At 53.7% G+C, this 26,262-nt stretch overlaps 1 protein-coding gene across 1 annotated transcript in view; it reads right to left on the bottom strand.

Moving 5' to 3' along the window:
- Window positions 1-3,698: 3,698 nt before the first annotated feature.
- BCR (BCR activator of RhoGEF and GTPase) overlaps window positions 3,699-26,262 on the bottom strand; it is a 121,422-nt gene continuing 98,858 nt past the window's right edge. Inside the window, exons 15-23 of the mRNA XM_059408941.1 lie at window positions 25,455-25,552; window positions 23,497-23,628; window positions 11,763-11,822; window positions 11,012-11,121; window positions 9,157-9,296; window positions 8,235-8,369; window positions 7,417-7,522; window positions 6,801-6,963; window positions 3,699-6,457 (exon numbers count right to left, since the gene is read on the bottom strand). Of these exons, the coding sequence (XP_059264924.1) occupies window positions 6,368-6,457; window positions 6,801-6,963; window positions 7,417-7,522; window positions 8,235-8,369; window positions 9,157-9,296; window positions 11,012-11,121; window positions 11,763-11,822; window positions 23,497-23,628; window positions 25,455-25,552 (1,034 nt within the window). The 3' untranslated portion in view covers window positions 3,699-6,367. The remainder of the gene's footprint in view (window positions 6,458-6,800; window positions 6,964-7,416; window positions 7,523-8,234; window positions 8,370-9,156; window positions 9,297-11,011; window positions 11,122-11,762; window positions 11,823-23,496; window positions 23,629-25,454; window positions 25,553-26,262) is intronic.

Raw genomic sequence — 26,262 nt, 5'->3', positions numbered from 1 at the left:
GAGGGGCTTCTCCTGAGGCCTCTCTTCCTGGCTTGCAGACGAGCTCCTTCTTACTGTGTCCTCACATGGCCTTTCCTCTGTGTGCATGTGTGTAGGAAGAGAGAGATCCATCTCTTGGTGTGTGCTCCTTTCTCATAAGGACCCCAGTGCTATCAGACGAGGATCTCCATTTAATTACCTCCCTATAGGCTTCTGTCTCTGAATATAGTCACATTGGGGTTAGGGCTTCAACATATGAATTGCGGGGGAACACAATTCCATTCATAACAGTCATGACATAGCGGAAAATTCTAGGTCAGCCGTGGGAGGGTCTGGAGGATGTGGGTAACACCAGCGGGGTGGAAGAGGGATTTACCTCTTGCTGGAACCCCAGTATGGGTTCAGCAGAGAACAAGTTTGGCACAAAGGGACCTATGGGGTGGAGGCTGAAGCTCAGAGGCCTGAGACCAGCCTGCCCGGAGGGGTTAGGACTCCCTAAGTCATCGGTCCTGGACCAGGAGCCCTGGGAGTTGTTCCCTGGCCATCACCAGGGTAAAGGGCCCCAGCTGGGTAGTGTAGCCCGGGAGTGTTTACCTAATGGAGAACACAAAGGTCACAGATACCTTAGCTTGGTCCAAATATCTTCTGGTCGCCACTCCCCAACATTGTCAATACTGTTTTCAGAAAAGTAGAAGAAACAGCAACTACTCCCCTCTTTTTCTCTCCTTCTGACCTGTGTCCCCCTGAAGCTGAGAGGGAGTGGGGGGTGGGGCTCACTGGGGCACCAGTCAGACACAGATCAGAGCTGAGACAGCAAATCCTGAGGGGAAGGAGGGGGGTCTGTCAATACCAGCCCATCATGTAATTTAAATTATAGCTATATTTATTTATTTTTTAAAAAAGATTTTATTTATTTATTTGACAGACAGAGATCACAAGTAGGCAGAGAGGAAGGCAGAGAGAGAGAGGAGGAAGCAGGCTCTCTGTGGAGCAGAGAGCCTAATGTGGGGCTTGATCCCAGGACCCTGGGATCATGACCTGAGCTAAAGGCAGAGGCTTTAACCCACTGAGCCACTCAGGCACCCCTAAATTATAGATGTATTTAAATGAGCACCTGCTTCCCTCTGGGTGGGTCTGGATTTCCCCTGCTGGCCCTGGGGGGCTATGCCACAGGTTTGGGAGGTCCACGTGTCTGTGGTCACTCAAGCCCTTCATCCCTGGGGAGTTCCTGGGTCTGGGCTGGCCACCATCCTGGCATCCTCCACTTCTCTGGCCACTCAGTCGGCAGCTACCTGGGACCCGAACTTGTTTAGACTCCATTTCTAAGTCCCCCTCTTTGTCCAGAATCCCACTGGAACTTACACAACCCTAGCTGCCAAGCTCGGGTTTCAACACAGTGGCTGAAAACCCTAAGGAAGAGTTTCTGGTCAGGAGTGGACCAGTCTCCCCCCACCCCCCCTGCCACAGGAGGGTATGGAAAAGGAGCCAGTGCAAGGACTGAGCCCTCACTGTTCTAGCTAACTCGTCTGAGAAGCCCCAAGAAGGCCTTTCCCAGGACGCATGGCCGCGTTATATCCAGTCGGCTGCCCGGCCCAGGGCGCTCAAAGCATCTCGCTGGGGAGTGTACAGATTAGCAGCCTCAGTTCCCTCAAAGCAGCTGGTTTCCTTCCCAATCTGGACCCATCCGAGAGGGGCAATAGAGCCTTGTCTTCCTGGAAACCATTCACATGGGTGCCTGTTTGTCCTGATCCTGGCTGGCTTTTCTGTGATGCAAGTTTTGGCGTGACAGACACAGGAACTTTTCTGGCAGCCCCCCACCCCTCCTCCAGCAGAGTTCCACCCCCCCACCCCCCCGCCCAGGACTGACAGTCCTTCCTCCTCCAGGCGAGACCCTCAGCCCCAAGGCTGCTGGCTGACCCATGGCAGCTACTCCAGGAGGCCATTTGGGCCTCTTCAAGAGCCGGTCTGTTTGTCACCCCCTCACTTTTTCTGTTTATCTTTCCAGGGCTATTTGCGACAGCCTATCCTTAGTCCACAGAAAGGTTTCCTTTTAAGGCAATTGAGGCATTCTTTTGGGGGGGGGCAGGTTTACAAGTTTTTCTGAGATTTCTACACAAAATTTTGCTCTCCTTTATTTGTCAGAGTGTGTGCGTGTGGGACACCTGGAGGCCTCAGCTCGTGTGCCCACATGAGCACCGCTAGGTCTAGGCCTAGCCCTGTCCAGTCCTGCAGAAACGGGGTAAGCTTGGGGGTCAGTTGAACACAGACACCCTAGCCTCTGCTCATCGACCAGTTCTGAGACACTGGAAGCGGCGGTGTGGGCGTGGCTTTGTGTGCCTCAGTTTCCCCATTTATCAAGTCCCCATTGGACTAAGAGGCCTGTGAGGGCCCTTTGGGGTAGATCTCAGATTGGGGATCACTGGCCTGGGCTCAGCTGGTCATGGTGCCTGCCCTTAGGCATTTGGGTGCAGTCAACTTTGGCCTGAAATACCAAATCCTAGTAAGAGAGATGCAGTAGGGCATTAACATTTATTATTATTATTATTAATGGTTTTCAAATAGGACCAGGACTACAGGGATAGAGAGAGCTAACGCTAACTGGAGTCTTTTAGGCGTCAAATACTCTGGAGGAGAAGGGCCAATGGCAGGCTGTTCCTCATTGGCAGATGTTAGAGCAGATGGATGGCATGATGTATGTGAAGCTTTTCCAGTGCAGGCAAGACCCAAGGTTAATACTTAAACCTGTGGGAAGGGGCACTGTGGGAGAATGCTCTGGGGGAGGGTGCTGTGGGGGGGGGGTTCACTGTGGGAGGCGGTGCTGGGAGACAATGCTTTCGGGGATACACTGTGGGGGCCACAGTGGGGGGCTGTGGGAGGGGTGTTGGAAGAGGTCGTGTGGGAGCAAAAATGCTGGGGGTGCTGTGGGAAAGGGCTCTGAGACCTTTGGAGATTCGGAGGTGGAGGCTCATCCCTAGGGCATCCTGTCGTACTCCTGGTGTGACTTCCTCCAGGTCCCCACAAGCTGGTGTTTAAGGGTTGCTGCCATCCAGCCCCGTCTCTCTCCAGGACAGCCCCACACGTGGCTCAATGAAATTGCCTTGGTGATACCCTACAGGCAGTGGTGATGGGTGGCCAGCCAGAGGGAGAATCAGTCCAGTCTACCACACTGCCCCGGCCCCTGGGAGCTGACCAGGGAGTCACCAGGAGACCCTCATCCCCTGGGGGTCTGAGGAAGACCCCCCACTGGCCATTTGCTATCTACCAGCAGAGCTGCAGCCCCAGCTCCTCCCAAGCAGCACCCAGGACCCACACTTGTCTCCGTCCTGGGCACAACTTCCCTGTCAGCCAGACAGGCTTTTTTCTGAGTATAAGGCTGGTGGCAGCTAAGGGTGACCCATGTTCCCCAAGCCTCAGTGCCAGTAGAAACCATGGAGACCAATGGGCCAGTGCAGGGGTCTGGCTGTGTGTGGCTGGAGCCCTTCCTGGCCCTGGGCATGGCATGGCCGGTACACTTGGCCCTAAACCAGAGGGCTCCGGGGTCATCCCCTACACTGCCCACCAGCCTGTGGTGTGTCGACCCCACGGGGCCTGGCTTCTTCCTGCCCGTGTGTACTGCCCTCCGAGGCACCCGGGCCCTCTTTGTCCCCTGCTGCCCACCCCTGGCACCTCCCAGCGGCTCCAATCACGGCTTTTCTTCCGAATGGAGCAATTGCCACTGATACCAGTAGTCTCAGGTAACTTTAATGAAGTGCGGGCAGTCCTTTGCCTCACGGTGGTATAGGGAGGCCTGAGCCCAAAGCAGAGATGCAGCTGCCGAGACTGGCCGAGCTCACAGCTCCAGACTCGGGGGCCAGGGCGGGAAAGCATCACTTCTCACGGCAGAGTCCAGCAGCCGAGCCTCGCGGAAGGTCATGTCTGGGCTCTAGGCCCCGAGGCACCCTATGCTGGCGTTACCAACCCACGGCCCGTACATATGATGGGACAACATGGGCGGCGGGGGCCCCAAAGCGACCGCCGCCACTGTGGCCCGGCAAAAAGAGCGCTCTTACAGCTCCACGAGAAAGAGTGGTCATTCCGTCATTAAACAGCACAAATTCTATATAAATAAAAAGTAAAAAGGGGGAGGATATGGGGGAGGGAACGAAAATTGGCACAGACACAGATATATTGCTTTCCAGTTTCAATGCGACAGATGCAAATCATGACACCAGGGGAACAGAAACAAGGGCTGGATTTAGATTTTCAAAGCCAAGTGTGTTCCCCTTGTGGGGCTGGTGGGTTGCTAAGATGGACAGGGATGGGGAGCCAGGCCAGAGACAGCTTGGAGTTGGAGGCCTGAGAAACCCCGTGCATCCAGAAATGTGCAGAGGGCACAGGACTCCACTCCCTGCCCTAAGCTCCCCAGGAGAACAGCATTATGTTAAAATGGTGGCTCTGCTCTCCTTGCAAGAATAAAGCACAGAGAAATAAATACAGTATGTGGACATAATACCTTCAAGAGACTGTTTTCTGTCGCCTCCCTTGCCTCCCCGCTTTAACAGGTCCATAAGCAGAGGAGATGTTTGGGGGCACATGCCCCTCCCCCCCCCGCAACCATGTGCTGCAAGTTCAGGCAGGAACTGCCTTGTCAAGTGAGCCCTCCCATCCCCACCCCTGCCATGCAGGACATGGGAAGGATCATAGGACATTGCCACCAGGTACTGGTGTAATCACGTGACAAGTAAACACCTTTTCCTGAGTCACACCATCACCTCCCTCCTCTGGTTCACTACATCCTCTCTTCTTGCAAGACCAGCACAGAAACTTGGCTTCTCCTGGTTTCTTTTCTCCTCACCCTAACCCCTTTCTTTTAATTAAAAAAAAAAAAAAAAAAAAAAAAAAGAGCAACTGTTCATAGATTTGTTTCTTCAAAATTTAGTGGCCTCCCTCATTCTCTTTTTTCTAAGCTGGGTGGTCAGGAGGGTTACTGGGAATGTCCTGGCTTCTGTACTGGTATTTGGAGAGCAGGAGAGGTGGGCAGCAGGGGCCGGGGTGGGGTGTGTGAGTGTGTGTGTGTGTGTGTCTCTGTCCTTCCGCCTGCTCTGGGATAGGAGCCCAGCATCTTGAGCCTGGCTGGCAGAACAGCTCCCCCCTGCTCCTAACATTCCCCCATTCCTGATGCTCAGGAGACTTTAGAATGGGCTCCTGAGAAAAACAGCCGGAGTGTGGAGGAAGACAAAATGTCACTGGGACACGGACTGCCTATGGAGTACATTCTAATATCGTATTAGGTATCTGAATCTGTTAGGAAAAAAACTTGAAACTATGTAGAAAACTTAAAAATATTCAAGTATCAAAAGGCTATTCGGATCAAAGTTTAAAACAAGCTGTCAGCAAGCTGTTGCTGCCAAGAGGAAACTTTACAAAAGTTAGTACTGAGTTTGTTCAGCAGAGAGCGAGAGAATGAAGTGACCCGTGTGGTGAGGGGGACGATCAGGGGAAGGGAGGGTATTGGCAGAGGGGGTGACGGGCTGGAGGAAGCCAGAGAGACTGAGGCCTTTGGAAGCTGAAGAGTAGAGCCTTTGCCCAGCAGGCAGTGGACAGGGTCACTATCTCTGGAGAAGAAGCCATAAAGTGCACAGCCTGGACCTCCCTCCCCCTGATGTCGGTCCTGGACAGACGGACAGACAGACGTTACATGGCTCCATGGGGAGCTGCCTTCCAAGGGGACATGAATAGCAAAAACAAAGCAACAGGACAGAATAGGAAGACCCATATCTGGACAGAGCTCCTTCTAGAAAGAAAGAAAAGGAAGGAGGCAAAAGGGGTCAAACGCTACACAGTGTTGACTTAGCTTTTCAAACCCTGTTAAGCAAACAGAGTCAAATTTCTAAGTCAGGGAAACTGAAAAGCCCCCACCCACACAGGGACAGGGCTGTGGCCCCCACAGTATGAAGCAGCATCAGTGTTTATTCAAGACACCATAGTGAGGGAATCTGGTCATGTTCCCTTCTCCCTGGAAGAGGGTGCATCTTGACAAGTGATCCAGTAGCAATCTTTTAAACTCTGGTAAGTTAAGTTCGTAGAAACCACTCCCTTCGCCTGGTCCCACGGCCAGGCCTGCGCGCCGAGGCATGCTGGCGTGGGGCGCCCTCTGGTGGCAGCATGGAAAACCGCAATCTGAGGCCCGGCGGGAGCTCACAGACCCAAAGGGCCCCGAGGCCCATAACTGCCCAGGCCACTTAGCCTTTTGCCTTGGGTAGCTGTCTCTAGGCAGGTGGTCCAGCCCTTGGGGGCAAGGCGGCCCAATTACTCCTCAAGAAGATCCGGTTCCCGCTCTGTGGATAGCCCGATTTGCCAGGAGGTTTCCAGGCCGGTCTGCCGGCCTCTCAGAGATGGAACTGGGCCTTTAGACTTCAGTGGAGAACAGGATGCTCTGTCTCTTGCTGTCTGGGGCAGGGATGGCCTCCAGCTGCAGGAAGTACAGCAACACCTGGACCTGCCAGGGCACAGCAGGGAGGAGGAGAGAGGCAAGTGGCTCAGAGGGATGCTCATAGCTGCAGAGTGTGCTGGTGACAATGAGCTCCTCCTGGCAAGAGATCTGAGCATCCCTGAAGGAATACCAAGCCAGCCCTGAGAAGCCCCAGGAAGGAACAGTAGGAAGGGCAGTGGCCTGAGTCCCCCCCCCCCCCCCCAGCCACATGGCCTCAGTCCCTCTCTCTGCATCTCGGCCCCCTTCCCTGTACAGCTGGGTGGGAATGACTGGCAGGACTCCGCAAGGGCCAGGCAGAGGCCACCTCTGTGAGGTGAGGCAGTGTGAGCTGGAGTCTGTCTCCTCATACCTGGGACATGACTTCCAGGGACCAGCTGTCAGTCATGGATATGGGCTGGCTGGGGTTGGCAGGGAGCTTGCTTTCCTTCTCTGACGGCCGGAGCAGTGTGGGGCCGAAGACTGTGGCAAGGTTGTGCAGGGACATCTTGTTCACTGTTTCCTTTTCTGCCACCCTGCAGGGGGCCAAAGCAGAGGGTGCTACTGTGACACAGCTTTCAGAGTGGGGGTGAGACAGAGGGGCCAGACCACCCCGCCGAACTCAGGAAACATGACAGTGGGCCCCATCTTTCTGCCTTGGGCTGACTCTACAACACAGACACCCCACCCCTGGTCGTGCCGAAAGCAGACCCCACCCCGCTTCTTTTGGGTTGGAGGAGCCGAGGATGAAGAGCACCCGAGGCTGGCAGGGAGCTGGCCAGCTGTGGGCCATGACCTGCTGGGGAAAGAAAGCCTAGCCACTGGCTGTAACTGAAGCATCTCACTCCTCCCTTAAGACTGGAGAGTACGGGTGAGTGGCAAGGTCCCTAGGAGCCATGGACTGCGACAGGAGCCAGTGTGCCACAAGAGAGACTACCCTGCAGCCTGGGGGTCCTGGAACCCTGGGCCCGAGGAAGAGTTGGGGTTACCTTTTCAGGTGGTCCAGAAGGAAGAGGAAGGTCAGCAGGTTGGCCTCTGGGAGTGACAGCAGCAAGTTAAGCATGCAGCTCTCCTTTGCAACAGGGTCTGACAGAGCTGCGGGTTGGAGGGGGGGATTGGGAGGGATGTTATTCTCAGCGTCACAGTCAAGCTGGAGGCCCCTCCTGGGGCCCGAGTCAGAGGGCAGAGCACAGACCAGGCCCATCATCACCCTGACCCACACAGCATTGGCCCCCAGTGAGGACCCCAGGATGGGTGCCTTTTCTGGATCCCAGAGGGCTGACAGGCACCCCAGGGACCAGTGGCAGAAGATGCCAGGCATAGCTGCCCTCCTGGCTGGCTTGGCCATTCCCACCTTCTGCTTGGAAAAGCCCAAGGCATGAGAAGCTGAGCATGGAATGAAACGTAAAGGAAGAGGGGTAGGAGTTTTGGGGGGGCCCTGGCAGCTCCCTTATCACCCTGGGTCCCCTGGGCCCCAGTACCCCCACTTCGGATACCACCCTCTGGGTTGACGTAGGGTCAGCTGGGCTTGAAGCCCCACTTGATGGGACTAGGACCTGGGGTTAGAGGAGCAGGGCAGGCACTCCAGTGAGGAGGAAGGAGCTTCTAGGACCCCATACCCCCGTGTGTCCACAGAGGTAGTGGCTGTTTCACCCTCTGGGGCCACTTGGAGGGATGCGGACAACGGGAGGCCCTGTAAGGATGGGCAGAGGCCTTCTGGTACCAGCTGGGTACACAGTCCCCCTGCCACCCACCAAGTTTGGACTGAAACACGGACCGGGTAGAGAGGGGAAGCTCCCATGCTCACCAATGCCCTCGGCAAAGTTGGGGTAGAATTCATCGGTGAAGAGAGGCTCCGGCAGCTCACGGAAATACAGCTTCAGCGTTCCGGCAATGGCGTTCACGTCCATCTCGCTCATCATCACCGACACGTCCTTGTTATCTGGAAGGAGTGAGGACATGAAGCATGGCCTACTCAGGAATCCCAAACAGGGCTCTGCTCTCCCTGCCTCGGCCTAGCACAGTCCACAGCAGGCTGGCTTTTGGGGTTCCTCCTTTCAGCAGCTCATCTTCTTCCAAGCACACCAGTGATTCTGACATGGGAGGCGTCCTCTCTTGATGGGCAAGGGGCAGCCTGGCAGCTGAGCCACCATGAGGGGCTGTGAGGCTGGTGGAGGCCAGACACTGCCTGGGCAGGGATTGGGGGTGCTCTGCTCTGTAGTGACCACCTGGCTACAGGCATCTTCTGATAACATTAAGATACTGAGTTTCAAACCAGTGCCTTCCCTCTGGACCATGGTGTCACAGGCCAGGGAGGGGAGAGGACACAGGCACCAAGTCCTGTCTCTGCCCCCTTCTACTCTGGGAAGCCTCTGGGGTCTCAGCATCCTCATCTGGGGATTAAGGCAGTTCCACCAAGTTCTAATAGACCACACTGACTCCTGGGCTTTGGTCAGCACCTCTCTTCCAGCTGGTGGAAGCAGACTAAACCCCAGCATGAGGTGGGGTGGCCCCACAGAAGCCCCTGGTCCCACTCCATGGGACCCATCACGCATGGTTCAGACAGGAGAATGGGCTTCTGCAGAACCGCCTCCCACCGCTCCCTCTTCTTTTCATTTGAAAACTAAAACAGTAAAGGAAAGGTATGGAGCCAGCATGAACCAAGCCATGGGAGGCACATGGTTACCACACCCACACCCCCAGTCCGCGCTGCCCAGGCTGACACTCACTGACATCAAAGGCGGCCTTCAGTGCCTGGATGTCTGTGGCCACTCCAGACACGCGGTAGATGCCCACTTCCTCCATGCCCCGGCGCTCGATCTCTTCTACACACTGGCGCACAATGTAGGGCACCTTGGATCTCTCCCTCCTGCAGGGGAGAGGCAGTGCCTTTAGTGCCTGGTGCTCCGGCTCAGGCTGCGGTGAGGCTAGAACCACCCCGTCTGAACATCTGGACACCTGGAGATGGGGGTGATGGAGGCCCCCAGGGTTGGGCTCACACGAACCTGTCTGCATGCTTTCCCTCTGCTGTGAGAGCTCATGATTACCATCACTTACATCTTATGAAGGCTTTGTTCTTCCTTTTTTTTTTTTTTAAATTTTATTTATTTATCAGAGGGGGGGGGAGAGAGCGAGTACAGGCAGACAGAATGGCAGGCAGAGGCAGAGGGAGAAGCAGGCTCCCTGCCGAGCAAGGAGCCCGATGCGGGACTCGATCCCAGGACGCCGGGATCATGACCTGAGCTGAAGGCAGCTGCTTAACCAACTGAGCCACCCAGGCATCCCTGTTCTTCCTTTTTAAAGGTTTTATTTATTTGAAACAGAGAGAGAACACGAGCAGGGGAGGGGCAGGGAGAGAGGGACAAGCAGGCTCCTAGCTGAGTGGGGAGCCCGCCACGGGGCTTGATCCCAGGACCCTGAGAACGTGACCTGAGCCAAAGTCAGACACCTCCCTGAGCCACCCAGGGGCCGCCATTATTAGGGCCTTTCTAAGGTAGCTGGATGCCTGTGAATTATACAGGATTTAGGAGGTCAGGAGGCTTTTCGAAGTGGTATCAGCTATAGGAAGTCAGTTACAAAGATCCAGGTGTTGGGCAAACAGGTGGCCACACAGGGTGCTGGACTCAGTCTCGGCCCTGCTACCCACTTGCTGTGAGGGGAATCCTGATCCCTCCAAGCCTCAGCAAGAGGTGAGAGAGGTAAGCCCTGCACACAGCGTCATTCCACCACCATCTGCTGGATGAATGACTCCACAGGTCTGCCTCCAATCAGCAACCAGAATCCTGGGATTCTAAACACTATTCACTCACGTCTTAACAATGCACAATGCTGGTACCTCTACACGGGACCCTGGAGTAGGAATACTTCAGAAACGGGAGACATGCTGTTTGGAGTATCTGCTCCGGCCTAGCTGAGCACCTGGATTCAGGTGCCCAGCAAAGCTCCCTCCCCAGCCACCCCATCAGCAGCACTTATTTGAATAACCGCTGACATAGTCCTCTCTGCTCAGGCCCCAGACCCTGGGGACAGCTGGGGTGCAGCTGGGGGCGGGGAGTGGTGTTTGGACACAATTAGGTGTCCGGGGAACATCGGATGCAGGCCCCGGCTCGGAGGACCAGTGAGGTCAGGGGCACGGCCAGATTCCAAATGGAGGAAGTGAATGATGGATCCTGGCAGGGAGAGATCTGTGTCCCTGAGAACTGCTCTCCAACATAGACTTCTCCAGGCAGCTGACCTGACCAAGGGGTCGAGGTGGCCATCATTCTACAGGAACCCTGATCAGGATAGATTCTGAGTGAGGGAAGAAAACCCTGACCTTGCACAGTTCCAGTAGTGTGGGAGCCCACCTGCAAGAGGGTGGCGAGGATATTCCTAAGCTGACAGGGCCACGTTTCACCCTATCACGGGAGGCAACCGAGCACATAGAGTGCTCTGGGGGCCTGGGAGGTGGCCTTGCGCACAGAGGACTGTGTACAGAGAGGGGAGACCCTCACCTGTTCTTTCCTTCAGAAACACCTGGCGAGGAGGAGTGCCCACTGTGCCCAGGGATGAGAGACATATGAACTCCAGCCCCCCTCCACTCACTTGGTGACCACGGCAATCTTGACTCCGAAGACGCCCGTCTGTTTTCGGGAAGGCATTCTCTTCAAGCTGAACTCCCTACTGGTGAACTTGACAGAGAGCTTCACTTCAATCTGCAGGGGGAGGCAGGGGCACGGCCCTCTCAACTTTCTGGGACTCACAGTCTTGAGTTCCCGGAGGTGCAGGGGGCTTAGCAAATCACTCCCCCTCCCCGAGCAAGTGGGCTAAGATCCCAGTGTAGGGCGGGTCCCTGGCCCAGCTCAGCAAGAACCGGGACCGGTCAGGATGATTCAAGCGTTGGTTCTTGCAGGACACTGTCCCCCAAACCCTAACTCCCACTGCTTTTCTTTCTTAATAGTTAAGAAAACAACAGAAAAAGTACAGACAATAACATAACAAAAAGTCATGAATTATCTATCAAATGTTAACATTCTGTCACATATGCCCAGACCTTTTCTGGTATGTAATAGTTTTGTTATTTTTTTTTAAAAAGGTCTAAATCCTTCTGGGACCCTGAAAACTAATCAGGGTCGCAGTTTCTACAGGTCCCGCCTATCCTGTTCAAGGTCACTGGGAATTGCTTTCCAGCCACCAATGGATACTTTCCTGCCCGTAGTGACCCTGCTTTGCAGTGCCTTTCCCTCCTCCAGCCATGCTCCACCCAGACACTAGCTCAGGCTTAGCCTCCTTCTGATTGTTTTGGAAGGAATCGGTGCCACCCTCATCTTGTGGGAAAAAGTAGGCGCCAACATACCCCATTCATGGCGATGACAGTCCGCTGCCAGTCTCTGTCCTGCAGGGCCTGGGGGTCCAGCTGAAAGAAAGCAGTTAGGATTATCAGGTGCCCTGAGATCTGCACAGAGACCCTGCCAGGAAGCAGCCCAAGCCTGTGCCTTCTCCACACCTAAGTTGGAATTAGAGCTAGATTTCTGTTGGCACCTCTGTCTGGAGGCCAAGAGGGGTCCTGACAGAGAACTTGCTAGAAAAACCTTGGAAACTGAGAGCCCTCCTGCTCCCAAACCTGTACTTCACAGGTCCCAGGCTCATGGCTCAGGGCCCTGTTCCTCCCTCTGTCCCTTTCCACGGGAAATTCAAGTCCATACTGGCGATCAACTTACTCCCCTTCACCAACCATTGCAGGTGCCATGTGCAGCTCAGGGAGGCTGAGCATTTGGCTTAGATATTTTAGGAAACCCAAGTTCAACAGGAACTTTCAGAGGGCAGTTTCCCCCCTGAGCGTGCTAGGTGGTAGGAGCCCATGCAGGAGGGGTCTCCAGTCCAGGCCAGTTCTATGGTTCAGAGTCAGGACCAGAAGGACCCAGAGCCCAGCTCCAAATCACACAGCCAGTGATGGGTGCTGGGGGGCCCTCTGCACCCTCTCCGACTTCTACCCCACACAGCACTGTCTGAGTACCAGCCTGTAGGACCATGTTGCTGAATCTCACCCCACAGCCTATGTTGCTATGAGACCCTGACCTTCAAGGTCAGTCCAAGGGCCCCCCATCTAGGAGGACTCCATCTTCCCTGTTTTGGTAAGCACACATTCCACACCACTGGGCTGGGCTGGACAAATGAACACCTGGGAAGATCTCGTTTCAAAAACAGTTCCCCGGGTTCTACTCCCAGAGTTGCACCAGCAGCGAGGGGAAAGGAGGGGAAATCTGGGATTCATCTAACTAGAAACCTCCCCAAGGGATTCTGATATAAAGGCAGATTAGGGAGCCACTGTCTAACACTGTATAACCTGGCGCTCCTCCTGCAGGGCCTTGTGATTTTATCACTCACTTCATGTCTTCAACTAGACACACCACTGGAGAGCAGGGTCTGTGCCTCGCAATTGCTGCACACACCAACTTGTGTGTGTGCATGCATGCACACGTACACACACACACACACACACACACACACACACACACGGACAGTACTGAGCACAGCACCAGGTACAGAGGGGTGCTCAGAACAAGCATCCCGTATCTACCCACTGCAAGAGACCCAAGGGGTGAGAGCCACATGGGCCTTGTGCAGGACAGGAAAGAAGGTCCAGTAGCAGCTACAACTCAGGTGTTTGCAACCTGAGCCTCTCTCCCTATACTGCTTGGCACAGAGGCTCAGCACAGGCACTCCTGGCAGGGGCAGCGAGGCATCACCTCCCCTTCAAGGGCCTACTGGTTAACATCCCCAAAGATCTGAAATGCATGGACAGAATGACACAGAAAAAACAAAGGGTGGCAGAATGTCTCCCTCCTGCAACTGTAGGGTCACAGGTTCTCATTCCTTAGGGGCCAGACCTCTGGGCCACAGAGACCCCAACTCTGAGGGGCAGGGCCTGTGAGCAGGGACCAGGCAGTCACAAACCACTCAGAAAAGGAAAACCCAACTTCCCCAAGAGAGCGAATCCCAGGCATCCAGCTGGGGGAATGGCCTCCTCCAGGGGTGGCATGAGGGGATGATGCTGGGGCCCCACACTCTCAACCAGACCAGGTGCGGTGAGACAAGGTAAAGGTGGGGTGCACCGCCAGCCTCTCACCCCCAACTCCTGTGCCCTAGCTGTCCGGGAAGGAAAGGGACAGACACCGTCCCTTCTGTTCCTAAGCAAAGGGAGAGCTTCATATCACCACTGGGAGTTTTCTTTAAAGGGAGACACAAAAGCAGCTTCAGCAGGAGACCCTCACTTCCCTGTCCCTCCTGGGAACGGTCATCCCTGGGCCCCTCTCCCAATGCAGCCAGCAAGCAGAGCAAAGGAGCACCACATCCAGGCAGCAGGGACCCTGCCCCGACATGGCCTCCCCCGGGAAACCATGGCACACCCCTCTGCCCACCTTGCCCTTGCACACGAGGTTTCGGATGTAGGTCCACAGGGCGGTGCCCCGAGCACACAAGTGCTTTTCGGCAGAGACCAGCCGGCTCCGGCCCACCCGGCTGGGGTGGAAGTACCGCAGGACGCCCTGTATGGCGGCGGGGGCAGACAGCATCTCTCGCATCCTTGGCCCTGCTGTTCTGAGAGGCCGATGTGGCTAGACAGGAGTGTGACAAGCTCCCGGCCTCCACTGCCTTTTGACCACGCTGGTCGGGAAACCCCACCCCTGCAGCCTGGCTCGCCAAGGTCAAAGTTTCCGATCACCCCTGGATTCTCCTTTTTTGTGTGTGTTTGGAAAATACAGCCCCATCCCCCACCAGCAGCCTATTGGTTACGGGAACTCCGAGTCAGTTTTCTTTAAAGCCCAGAAAAGTCAAGCTTCCTTCTCAAGTGGTTGGTTTCCTGTGGGTGCCTTTGGAAACACTGAGTAACATGTGTCTGCCTGGCTAGCCTGCCTGCCTCATGGCTGGAAGTGCTCTAGGGACACCCCCCTCCTCCGAGCCTCTACCACCCCAGTCAGGGACACCAAGAATAGTATGGAGTCTTGCCTGGACTCAAAGCAGACATCCCACGGCCCCCCGCATCCCCCACCCCCTGGCACAGCCAGCCCCATGGAGGGTGTTCACTGTCATTGCCCACCGCCAGCACTAAGGTCCAGGCCCATCGCCACCTGGCCCCAAAGGCTGTGGCAGGAGCTGGCCTCCAGAGTGCAGACCTGGCCCACGGAGCTGCCAGGCTGCTCCTCACCCAGCCCCCAGGACTTGCAGCAGCTCCAGTGGGAAAGACCGGCCCCAGGCTGGCTTGGCTCCAAAGAACAGAGTGTGCCGAGCAGAGCGGAAGCAGCATGAAGAATAACACGATGATGAGGCCCAAGGCTTGGGGCAGTCGGGCTCCAAACGACATTCAAGGCTGGCACGCGCTCTCGTGCATGCGGCTATTTCAAGGACCAGAGAAGTAAACAAGGCGGGACTGGGATCTGGGAAAATAGATGACTGAGGAGAGAGGACCAGGAAATGGTGCTCCAGACGCCCGTGGGGGCCCCTCAGGGTCTCAAGGTCTCGGCAAGGAATGTGGCTGCTGCTGGGGGATGGGGGACAGGGACTAGGCGGGTGTGGGGGGGCGGTTTCTGCTCACCAATGTTCTCTGGAGGAAGGGCTGGTTTCTAGCTTGTCTCCCCGGGGTTGGGCAAGGTGGGGGGACACTGGTAGGCGGTGGGGCTGGTGGATGGCTGCCCCCGCATGTCTGGGTGGCTCTGCTGAGGACCAGGCGCTGCCCTCAGCCCGAGAGGCAGGACTAAACCGCCCAAAGGAGGCAATACCCATTCCCTCTGTGTCCACTGTCACCACCCAGGACGGCCCAAAAGGGTTTCCCACGTGTGCACTGTAACCTTATTCCCTCCCTGGAATGGGTCTTCTGAGAGACACCCAGAGAAATCTCTCCGGGAGGGAAATCTGGTTTCCCGTTTCTGCTCTTATTGCTACAATCTGTTCTCTTGAGCTCCAGCGTCCACATCTTTAATTCCTTGCTGCCCTTCTCTGGTCCCCACCAGGCTCCAGCATCACTTAAATGGATAAAGGAACACTGCCTAGGACATCTAAGATGATAACAAGTGCTGGGGAGGCTGTGGAAAAACAGGAGCCCTCAGATACCGCCGCTGGGGATATAAAATACAGCAGCCACTCTGGAAAAGAAGGGCAGATCCTCGCAGAGCTAAACTTGGCTGCCCAACACAGCAATTCCACCCCCGGTTTCCACACGGGAAGAATGAAAACATCCGTTCACACTAAGACTTGTGTGCACACGTTCACAGCAGCGTTAACCGTAATAGCCCCGAGCTGGAAACCCAAGTGTCCATCAACTGGTTGGTGGATAAACACAGCATGGTGAATGGATACATAGGATGGACTACGATCCGGCCATAACCAATACTTGCTAGCATGTGGGTGACCCCCACAAACGTGCTCAGTGTTAGAAGCCTGTCATAAAGACCACATAATACAGAATGATTCCATTTATGTGAAATACACAGAATGGGCCAATCTGTAGACAAAAAAGCAGATCAGCCTGGGTCTGCAGGTAAGAACAGCAGGTGATTATAAATGGGAATGATGAAATGGTTTTGGGGGGATGGAAATATTCTAAAATTGGATTGTTGGTGAGAGTTACACAACTCTGTAAATTTACTAAAAATGACTGAATTGTATACTTAAGATGGAGTTACTGTATGTCATGCTAGTTGAAGAAAATAAGATATAGGCTCCCAGAATGGATCACAATACAGCAAGGAGGGCCCAGGTCACATGGCCACACTTTCTTCACCAGGACAGAGGTACGCTTCTTGAGGGCAAATCTTGGGGAATCTGGACAAGGAGGATTTGCTCACATGTTTTTTACACGTTCAGAGCTTTTAAAGCCTAAAATCTTCCTCATAAGTTTATTAAACAATCTTACCTGTTTTATGTGTCTGGTACAAGAGACACTTTGGACCTCTCCCAGAGAGGGAGGTTTCAGAGGTGACAAGGGTTTCTTCCCTTGCTCATTTACCCACAACAGGGGCTGTATCTCATTCATCTCTGAGCAACCCCCAGCCCCCCCAACAGGTACCCAGGAAGGCATCCCTCCGCCCAATAGCAGGATGCCGTAGCGTGCTGAGTGTCTGTGTGGATGGACCGTTGTGTGGTTTGGTGATGAAAGGCTGGGTCTCTTGGTTCCTTTCTAACAGTATCTGCTCTCCCCAACCAGCTGGCTGAAAACCACATCTTCCCCAAACCCCATCTCCTGCCTGCCTGACCACAGCTCTTATTTTCACTTTCGTTGATGTCTGTCTCTTGTACGGGCCCCAAGCACAGGGCTTTCTTCTTTTTCATTTGCTGTGGTACCTCCGTGTCAAGACACGTGTATATGGGATATATGACATAAACATTTTTCATATACATGGATTACAATACGGGTTGGCACAGACTAAACATTTGGTCACTTGGCATGGCCGGGTGACAGATACCTGCCCTCTTCTGCGTGAGGGTGCTGAGCCTCCCAAAGGTGGCTTCCCCACCATGCCACAGGGGCTGACTGTCCCTCTAGCGGTGGGGGATTTCATGAAGGACGCAAGTCGCTGAGTCTGGGCTACCATGTCCATCCCTTCACCCTGTGGACATGTTAACTCTTTAAAGAAGTTAAAACTCTTTAAAAATTGGAAGTTAAAAAATATATATAATATATATCATGTATATATTATATATTATAAAATATATATTTTATATATTAACCCTTATATATTATAACCATTAATGACTATATATTATAAAATATATAATAGATAACATAAAATATTATACATTATAAATATTACAGATTAAAAAATATATACACATATATATATATATATGTGTGTGTGTGTGTGTGTGTATAAAACATAAAATGAACCATTTTTAAGTTCACAATTCAGTAGCATTAAGCACATCCCCAATGTTGAGTAATCATTACCACCATCTACCGCCAGACTTCATCATCATCCCAAACACCATCCCCGTGAAGCAGTAACTCCCCATTTCCACCCCCTCTCAGCCCCTGGGAACCTCTGTTCTATTCTCAGTCCCTAGGAGTTCACCGGTTCTAGGTAGCTCCTGTTAAGTGGAATCCCAGGTCACTCATTCTTTTCTGTCTGACTTATTTCACTTAGTACAATGTCCTCGTAGTCCACCCATGAAGCGTGTATCTGAAAGTCCTTCCTGTTATGGCTGCATCGTATTTCTCTGTATGGATATACCACGGTTGGGTTACGGACCCACCAGCTAATGGACACTTTTGGTTCCTTCCAGGTTCAGGCTGTCATGCATGTACAAGTGCTAGTGGTGTCCCCACATCGCACAGCTGCTGGGAGTGGGGGAAGGAGAAGATGCCTGCGAGCAGAAAGACCTCACAGTAAGACCTCACACTAAGGTCCTGGTGAGGGCTGGAGCATGGGTGTCCGGGCACCCCCAGAAGGGGGAGCACAGCTGGACCTGTCGGTCTATATCCAACCAGGTTTCCACTCACGAGGCAAGCAACTCGGGCCGGCAGAGTTTGGGAACCCACATACGGCCAATCCAAGCACTAGCTTCGAACAAAGCTTCAAACAAAGTTTGAAAACAGACAAACCAGAACCCCGAGGCCCCAATCTCATCCAAGACTCAGAAAAAATGTTAGAAAGAAAAAACAACTCTGATGATCCCACTGGAATGAGTGGTGAGCCCCGCGAGACACGCAAAATACCGGGAGAAATGGGAGAAGACAAAACTCTAGGGTTTGATATAAGTTAATCACTGAGAAGAAACAGCGTGGAGGGGGTTTAGCATCAGAAAATCGGCAAACGGAGGAGAGCAGGGAAAGATGGAAAGAAGGACTTCCTAATAACTGCAAGGCTCCAATTTCTCTGGGCTTTGATGCAATCTCATCAGTCTTGTGCTCCTGCTCAGCTCAGAACATAGGACATTTGACATTTCCACCTGGGAAAATCCTTCCCCTGAAGCCCCAGACCCAGTGACCCCAACTCAGTGAAGATTTCCCTGTCCTCTGACTCCCTCCAAATAACTGCATCCAAGCCACGCAGCCACCCCAGGTCATGGCCTGCTCTGGCTCTCAGCACATCTGCAGATCCTTCCTTCCTGAGACTCTCTGCTCCGTGAAACATAGGGGCACATGTCTTCTTGTTCTCGGGGTCCCTGAGGCCTGACATGCAGGAGGCCCTTCATCACTAGGGCGGCACAGCGGGCTCTTGGTGTCTGCTGATAGGACAGGGATGGCTTTGCTTGCTCGGATTCAGGGAACACTATCAGTGGGGGCCCTATGCACCTGTCTGCACGTGAGGGCTCAGGCTTGCGAGTCTCTGACTCTTTCTTGAACAGCTGGCGCCCCCAGGGCTGTGTCCCTGTTCTACACTTGGTCCTTCTGCCTTTCTCTCTGGGATGGCCTGATGCTGTGAACAAACCAATTCACCCATCCTGGGTTTAGGAGGGGGAGCCCTCCATCCTCCTCTTGTGGAAATGCCATTGTTTAGGAGGGGAAGTGGGGATCTGGCCAGGCATCTGAAGAGCAAGGGCCGAAACCTGAGACTCAGACCGGTGGTTCCTGAACCTGCAGCTCATTAGTACCACGTGGAACCTGAGACTCAGACCGGTGGTTCCTGAACCCTCAGCTCATCACTACCACGTGGAGGAGGAAAGGGAGCCCGATCAAGCCCCAGGAAATTGGGACTCTGCTCCCCAGATGACTCTGACACCTTCTGCCCAGACAGGTGTGTGAGCAGCTTTGCTGGAGACTTGATTTCCATCCCTTGCCCCTCAGAGGGGCCTGTCCGGCCTCTGCCCTTCCCAGCCTGGACTTCTCCCTGGCTCCCTGTAAACACACCTGGGGTGCTGCACCTTCTCCATTTCACAGAGAGGGCTTTACACTCAACTTTTCAGTCAATGTACATATGTGGGGGGTGGGTAGCACTTGGGTGGGGGAAGGCCATGCTATTCCCAACTCCCCTCCCTAGACCCCCAGCAACGGGGAGTGCAGGGCTCTATGTCCCAACCACGTGGCATACTTGGAAGGGGCCTGATATTGCTGGGAAAAGCCCCACTCAGAAAACAGTATCTGGGGGAGTTGAGGGACACAGGGGGTCATCACCATTCCTCCTCTGACTTCCTGCCTTCTTGCTCCTGGGGATGCTGGCTTGTAAGCAGGCCCCACCAGGAATGGGGGTCTCTAGGGGCAGGGCCAGCCACTGCCTACTCTGTGTGAGTCACAAACGGACCTTGCGTCATGCTGGGATTCCTTCCTGGCCGATGTTGGCTGACCAGGCTTCCCACTCACTCAACTCTTCCCACTCACTCAGCTCTTCCATGGAAGCAGAAACAGAGCCAGAGCCCGCCTTCTTCCACCAACAGTGACGACACTGAGTAATAATACCAGCAGCAGCCACTGAAGACCCCCATGGCCAGCTCCATGGCAACCGGCTCCAGTTTACACGGGAGGAAATACATTTATGCAGCAGTGGTGACTTGCCCTAGCTCCCAGGAGGTGCACTGGGGCTGAAGGAGTGGACAAAGGGTTTCCCTTGGGCAACACCAGGAAGGCTGCTCTGAATTGTTTTCCAACTAGACCTAATTCTTGGGAATGTCCCACAAGCTCAATTTTAGCAAAAACCACCCCCTGATATCTTTGATAGCTGATGAACTTCGACAAGTGACCAGATTCCTCCCCCCGCCCCATGATCACCTCTGGGTAATGTCTGATTGCCCTGGCCTCCTTTCAGAAAAGAACCCGTTAGGTTGATTTACCCCTGATGTTTCCCTTCAGTAGCTTCCAACCAACAATCCCCCCACACCCTGCTTCTTGGCTATAAATTCCCTCTCTCCTTGTCACATTCAGAGTTGGGCTCCATTTCTCTCCCCTGCTACAAAACCTCACTGCAGGGTCCCTATACTTACATCCTGCTGAATACAGTCAACCTTAATGTTCTAACAAGATCAGGCACGATCTTTTTCTTTTCTTTTCTTTTTTTTAAAGCAGAGTCCACTCCTGTCCTATGTTGCCTACCAGAAGGAACAGAAAGGGAAAGTGTTCACTGAGGAGCACCCCTCAGAGAACCTCAGAGATGTCCCAAGCCAGCCCCCACAACCCCACTGCTCTTTTCTTCCCCAGGACAGGGCAGGGAGCTCACCTGGAACCCCTAGTGTGTCTGAGAGCATAGGCTGTGCTCATAAAAGAATATTTTGTTTATATCCAGTAGTATCAAGGCAAAGGGTCTCCACAGACGGCTCAACACAGTACAAGAAGAGGATGAATATCCTTTCTTTTTTCTTTTCCACTGAGACACCCGATTACCCAGTGACAGTGCAAATCCTACCACCCCTGGGACTCTAGCATTGGAGGATTTGGATGAATTGAGTGAAAGGTTGGTGGAATCTGGGCCTCCCTCAGTCTTTCAGAAGGACTTAAAAAAGGAGCCAGACAACCAGTCCATCTACATCTTCAGCTTGCCTTGGGGCTCTCTGAAAGACGGGGGGGTGGGGTCAGGGAATGGGTGTATGGGAGGGACGCCCGGGCTGGGGGCAGATGCAACTATGGAGGGGAGAAGGGAGGGCGAGCAAGGGGAACATATTAGTTGCTGAGCAGCAGAGTACAGCCTGAAAACTCAAAGGGCCAGAGCTGTGACCGTTGCCCACCAGGTGCCAAAACACGTCAGTCCTCAAAGATGTCCAGCCCCAGCATGCTCCCAGAACAGCAAAATCTGGAAAACAAGTCTGTGTCCATTAAAAGGAGAAGAGTCCCTTGAAGTGGCTGACTCAGTCCATGGGACTCTCTATTGAGCCAAGATGGTGAATAAGACCTATGTGGAAATATGGGGTTGGATCTCAAGGACACTGGGGAGTCAATGCACATGAGCTGCAGAGTGGTGAGGATCCGCACTGAGCATGCGAGCCAGCCCCCAGACATCACCCCAACTTTGCAGTTGGTGCACGCCTCCATCAACACGGGACTCGTGTCCAGCTCAAGGGGGTGACTTTGGTTGGGGAACGGACCTGACTTGTCAGAGATCCCTGGACAGGATCCCAAAAGTGGAAGAGCTGAAAAGCACCAGCTTGTGTTCCTCCTTCTTCCATCCAGAAGCCCTTCGCTACCAGGACCCCTACAACTGGCTCAATGGTTTATCAGGCTGACGGGGAACAAGGAAGAACCATACGCTTCTCCCTCAGCAACCAAGCCACAATAGGACCCCTGTGCAGGACATCTACCAGGTGGCCCTGGACCAGCCGTCGGCCCTCAAAGACCATGCTCACTGACAAAGCATTTCAAACACCTCCATTTCAACCTCAGTCAGTGCTTCCAGACTCTTCTTCTTTCCAGCTTATCTCTTAACTCAGGCGAAAGACCCTGCGGGGAAAGGATCCCATGATGAGAACCACAGCCCTCCCCTCGAGCAGTGAGGACTGCCCTGACTTCAGCAAGACCCCGCGTGACTGACCCCAGGACAGTGCTCCACCTGACCTTCACTGCCCACCTGCAGGCACCCACCGCCCTTAGTCCCACACTTGCCTTCTGTAAACCCGCAGGTATTTTTAGCATTTTGGAGACAGTCTTTGAGACACTAGCCTGCTGTCTTCCCAGTGATGGCCTCACTGAAGTAAATCCCTTTCTTGTCTCACTACCTCTCGTCTCTCTGCCTTTGGATTTTATCAATTGTGAGTAGCCCAACCTGGTCTGTTTGGGGGTCCCTGTGCCCCAGTTACACCATCTGAGAGAGGGGCCAAGAATCCCACTTTTCCTGTGCTGGGCAAGGCCACCCGACTGATCCCCAGTGTGCATCCCAAACCTTAGTGGACTTGTTGGACGGTTGCCCCAGGCCAGTCCAGCCCCAGCTCCTTTCTTTTTTTTTTTTTTTTTTTTTTAAAGATTTTATTTATTTATTTGACAGAGAGAGATCACAAGTAGGCAGAGAGGCAGGCAGAGAGAGAGAGAGGGGAGAAAGCAGGCTCCCTGCTGAGCAGAGAGCCCGATGCGGGACTCGATCCCAGGACCCTGAGATCATGACCTGAGCCGAAGGCAGCGGCTTAACCCACTGAGCCACCCAGGCGCCCTGCCCCAGCTCCTTTCTGTCGGGGGTAGCTGAGGCCCTGGGCCGGCTCTCCTGGGAAGGTGTGGGCTACGGGGTGGTGTCCGCTGGAAGGTAGGTTGGCTGGGGGTGGGGGGGTGGGGGGAGTTGTTACATATAAGGCAGTCAGAGGAGCATTTTTGCTTCTAGACCTGGTCTCAGGTACAGGGTATGAGGGGGTCCCTAGAGGCCCTGAGCCATTGAATTCCCAAATAAGCTTCCAGGGTAGGAAAGCAGGCAGCTGTGAAAACCTAGGGAACCAGAACCTGAGAACCGGGCAAAACAGAGAGGGGGGTCTGGAGGTAAGTGAGGACTTGCTCTTCTCTGAAGGACGAACATATGTGCTCCCCACCAAGAAGACGAAATTACTCAGGGGTGAGTCACTCTCCTTCTCCTTCATCCATGCTGCTCAGAATTTCAGCACTAAAAGCAATGTCCTGCCCTCAGGGCAGAGAGGTGGGGCTTTGTGGACAGCCTCCTTCTACCACTTCACCTGAAATGCCCAGCCCACTCCTGCTGGAGGCTTTACTGGAGGGGGGGTGGAAGGGCAGGAGAGGAGCTGGAGCAGTCGGTGCCCAGGGCAGGGCAGGGAGGAACCTGCTTGGCCTGGTTTGGTAAGAGGCCCACAAGGAACACGGATATCAGGGCTTCCTCCAGTGGCGTGCAGAACTGCACAGGTGAGGCCCAGGAAACACAAGGCCATGGAGGAACTGAAGCCCAGGCTGTGAGAACAAGCCAAACTGAACTTCCTTTGGGGACAAGATGGGGCAGGACAGACACTCAAACAGAGAGATGAGCAGGAAAGGACCTGTGACGGTCCCTCTCCAAGTCTGGGAGCACCTGCCCTTGATCCCTGGAGTTGAACCGTCTCTGTGTCCCAGGTCAACTGGGAAAAGAATGGCGAGCATCCGGCAGAGGGTGTGGGCCGGCCCAGGGGCAGGCGTACGAGGGTGTGCTGGACACAGCGATGGGCAGAGGGACTCTGCAGGAAGCAGAGGAGCGGGAAGGCCTCACCTGGACCTGGCCCTTGCCCATGATCCTGTCTGTGCTCTCGCCGTCCTCCTTGGTGATCTTCGTTTTGTTGTAACACTTTTCGTAGCACAGTATCCTCAAGGTCTGGGAGCCTTCCAGCTCAATCTCAAATTCCTGAAGTCCCAAGAAAGAATTGTGAGAGGAAGGGACGCCCAGTGGGTTCCTCACTGCCCCAGAAGGATCCATGCCTCAAGACCCTCTCCACTTTAGTCCTGCAACGAAGACCCTTAGAAGCTACTTCCCTGTGAGTGCCCCACTGTGGCCCAGCCTGGATGCTTCTGAAGCTCTGAATACCTCTAACATCTAATCCAAACTCCTGAAGCCAGAATGTCAAAGGGCAGTCCCCACAGCACCTTCACCAGAAGCTCAGGGGTGTTGGTCACAAATGCAGTTTTCTGTGGACTCTGGGTGATATGACGTGTCAGTATAGAATCACCGATTAGTGGGGAAGGCTCTGCATGTTTGGGGACGGGGTTCTATGGCAAATCTCTGTCCTTTCTGCTCTGGACCTAAAGCTGCTCTAAAAAAATCAATGTATTTGAAAGGGGAAAAAAAAATTGCCCCAGAGAGGTGACAGAGGAGACAAAAGAACTGCTCCTGTAGGCTTTGGAGCTGTCTACTGTAGGACGTGTGGTGTTAACTTTCTCCTCCATCACCTCAGGATAGCTTCAGTAAATTCTGTGTTTCACACCAGTGCTGTTGCCAGCACAGGGTCGTGGTGGGGAAATGGAAAAGAAGGTGACGGAAAAGAAAAAAGGAGAGATTTCTGAGCCCGCATGGGGGTGTGGAGGGCGCGTGTGCTGGGAACACGTAACACCCCTGGAGGATCCAGACGTACCCCCAGGCTGGCCACCAGGTGACCTGCTGGTCTAGAACCCTCGTGCCTTGGTTCTTTGAGCCTCCACTGCTGGCTCGCACTTGAACCCTTTGTGCTGTGGCCACAACCCCTCCCTCACTAACCCTGTCAGTCACAGCCTTCTTGCTCCCAGCAAAGCCTTTGGTGGTTCCACATGGCTATGCTGCTCCCTTGCCACAGAAACCACCACCCTTTCTGCAGGGATGCCCAGAGCTATTATGCCTGGTCAATCCTCATGCCCTCAGACCTGCTAAGGCATCAAGTCTGATGATCAGAGTAGGGGACACCAAGAAAGGAGAGCTGGGGGCTTGGTCCCACGGCTCTATGAGCCACACGACCTGAGGTGGACCAGGCAGCCAGGTGGGACTCAGCCGCTTTTTCTGCAGGGGGGTTGCGTGGTATGTCCCCACCCACATCTTTAAGCATGAAGCCTTTGAGGGCCACAGCTGCTCCAGAAACTGGGAAATGGCATTCTCACAGATCTCGAGGCTTCGTCAATATTAACCACTCTGTAACCATTCCTATACTCCTAAAGGCTCAAGGCAAGACAGTAAGCGAGTTAATGTAACAGCTCTCCAAAGTGAAGGAGAACAGAGCAGCAAACTCTACAAACCCAACACCTGGGAGAGGCAAATCAGGTCCCTACCCCAGCCCTGGCTGGCGGAGTTCAGGCTTCCAGAAACCAAGAGGGTCAGGTCATAGGGCTCATTCCAACTTCCGAGGAAAAAACGCTATGGAAACTTACTAAGTAAACACTAAGCAGTAACAAAGGCAGCACAAAAAGCCCTTTTAAGTTCGTTTTCCAAAAGCTTCTCCAGGCTGTTTCTTTGTAATGTATGTGTGTGTGTGTGGGGGGGGTTGGATTCTCAGGAACAGAGATATAATCTCTTGGACTAGCCCCCCTCCTCCCAGGAGATTCCTGGCATGCTGGTGGAATGCTGGCTGTGGCAGGGCCTCGGGAGGTGGGAAGCCATCAGGGAGCCCCAGGCAGGGGCGGGGGATGGTTCAGACTGTCCACAGGGACAAGATTCTGGCCTGCCTGCCAGGGCTAGAGCTCAAGAAGTATCTGGAAGTAGTAGCTCACCTCATTCCAGTTGGGCTCCGTTGTGTCTCTGTAAACGCGTGTCTTGGCTTTATTCACAAAATAACCAAAGGAGTCCACCTCCAGGGTGCAGTACAGATCTGCAGAAGGACAACACACGGAAGGTGACTGCACTTTTCCACATTACCTGCATTTTCTATGACAACAGGGGTTATTTTTTGTAGGGGGCCAAGAGCAGGCTGCCCCAAGATAGACCACTGTGACATGGAGATTACTCTGAGCTGAAGGTAATTAAGCCTCTATGGGCTGAAGACAAACTTTTGCCCTTTCCTTAACTATACAGAAGAATCTAGATTGTGGAGGGGGAATTCTCAAAATAAGGGTTATGAGCAGAGATAAATTTTATCTGAGTGACCCATCAGTATGGCAGGGCAAACTTTTTTTGTTGTTGTTAAGATTTTATTTATTTGTGTGTGAGGGGGAGTGAGCGAGAGCACAAGTAGGAAACTTACCAAGTCAAGTTTCCAGGCTGGCATGCAGAGGGAGTAGGCTCCTCGCTGAGCAGGGAACCTGATATGGGACTCGATCTCAGGACCCTGACAGATACTTAACCAAATGAGCCACCTGGGCATCCCCAAACATCTGTTCTTATTGCCCTGTCATGTGCATTCCTGTCCTTCGAACTCCCAGACCCCTATGCCCTTCTCCTTAGTTCAGAATGACATATATGCCTCATTTTGCCTGACCAGCTCTGTAATTTCCAAGTCCATGTGGATTTCCTGTTTAAATGCTATTAATTTTCTCTTGTTAGTTGGTCTCCTATCAATCTGATTCTTAGTCCAACTGAAAG

The sequence above is a fragment of the Mustela nigripes genome, chromosome 8, assembly GCF_022355385.1.
Source record: "Mustela nigripes isolate SB6536 chromosome 8, MUSNIG.SB6536, whole genome shotgun sequence".
In the NCBI taxonomy this organism is placed as follows: Eukaryota; Metazoa; Chordata; class Mammalia; order Carnivora; family Mustelidae; genus Mustela; species Mustela nigripes.
The sequence above is the reverse complement of the archived record's forward strand: the minus strand, read 5'-3'. Positions and strand labels throughout refer to the sequence as shown.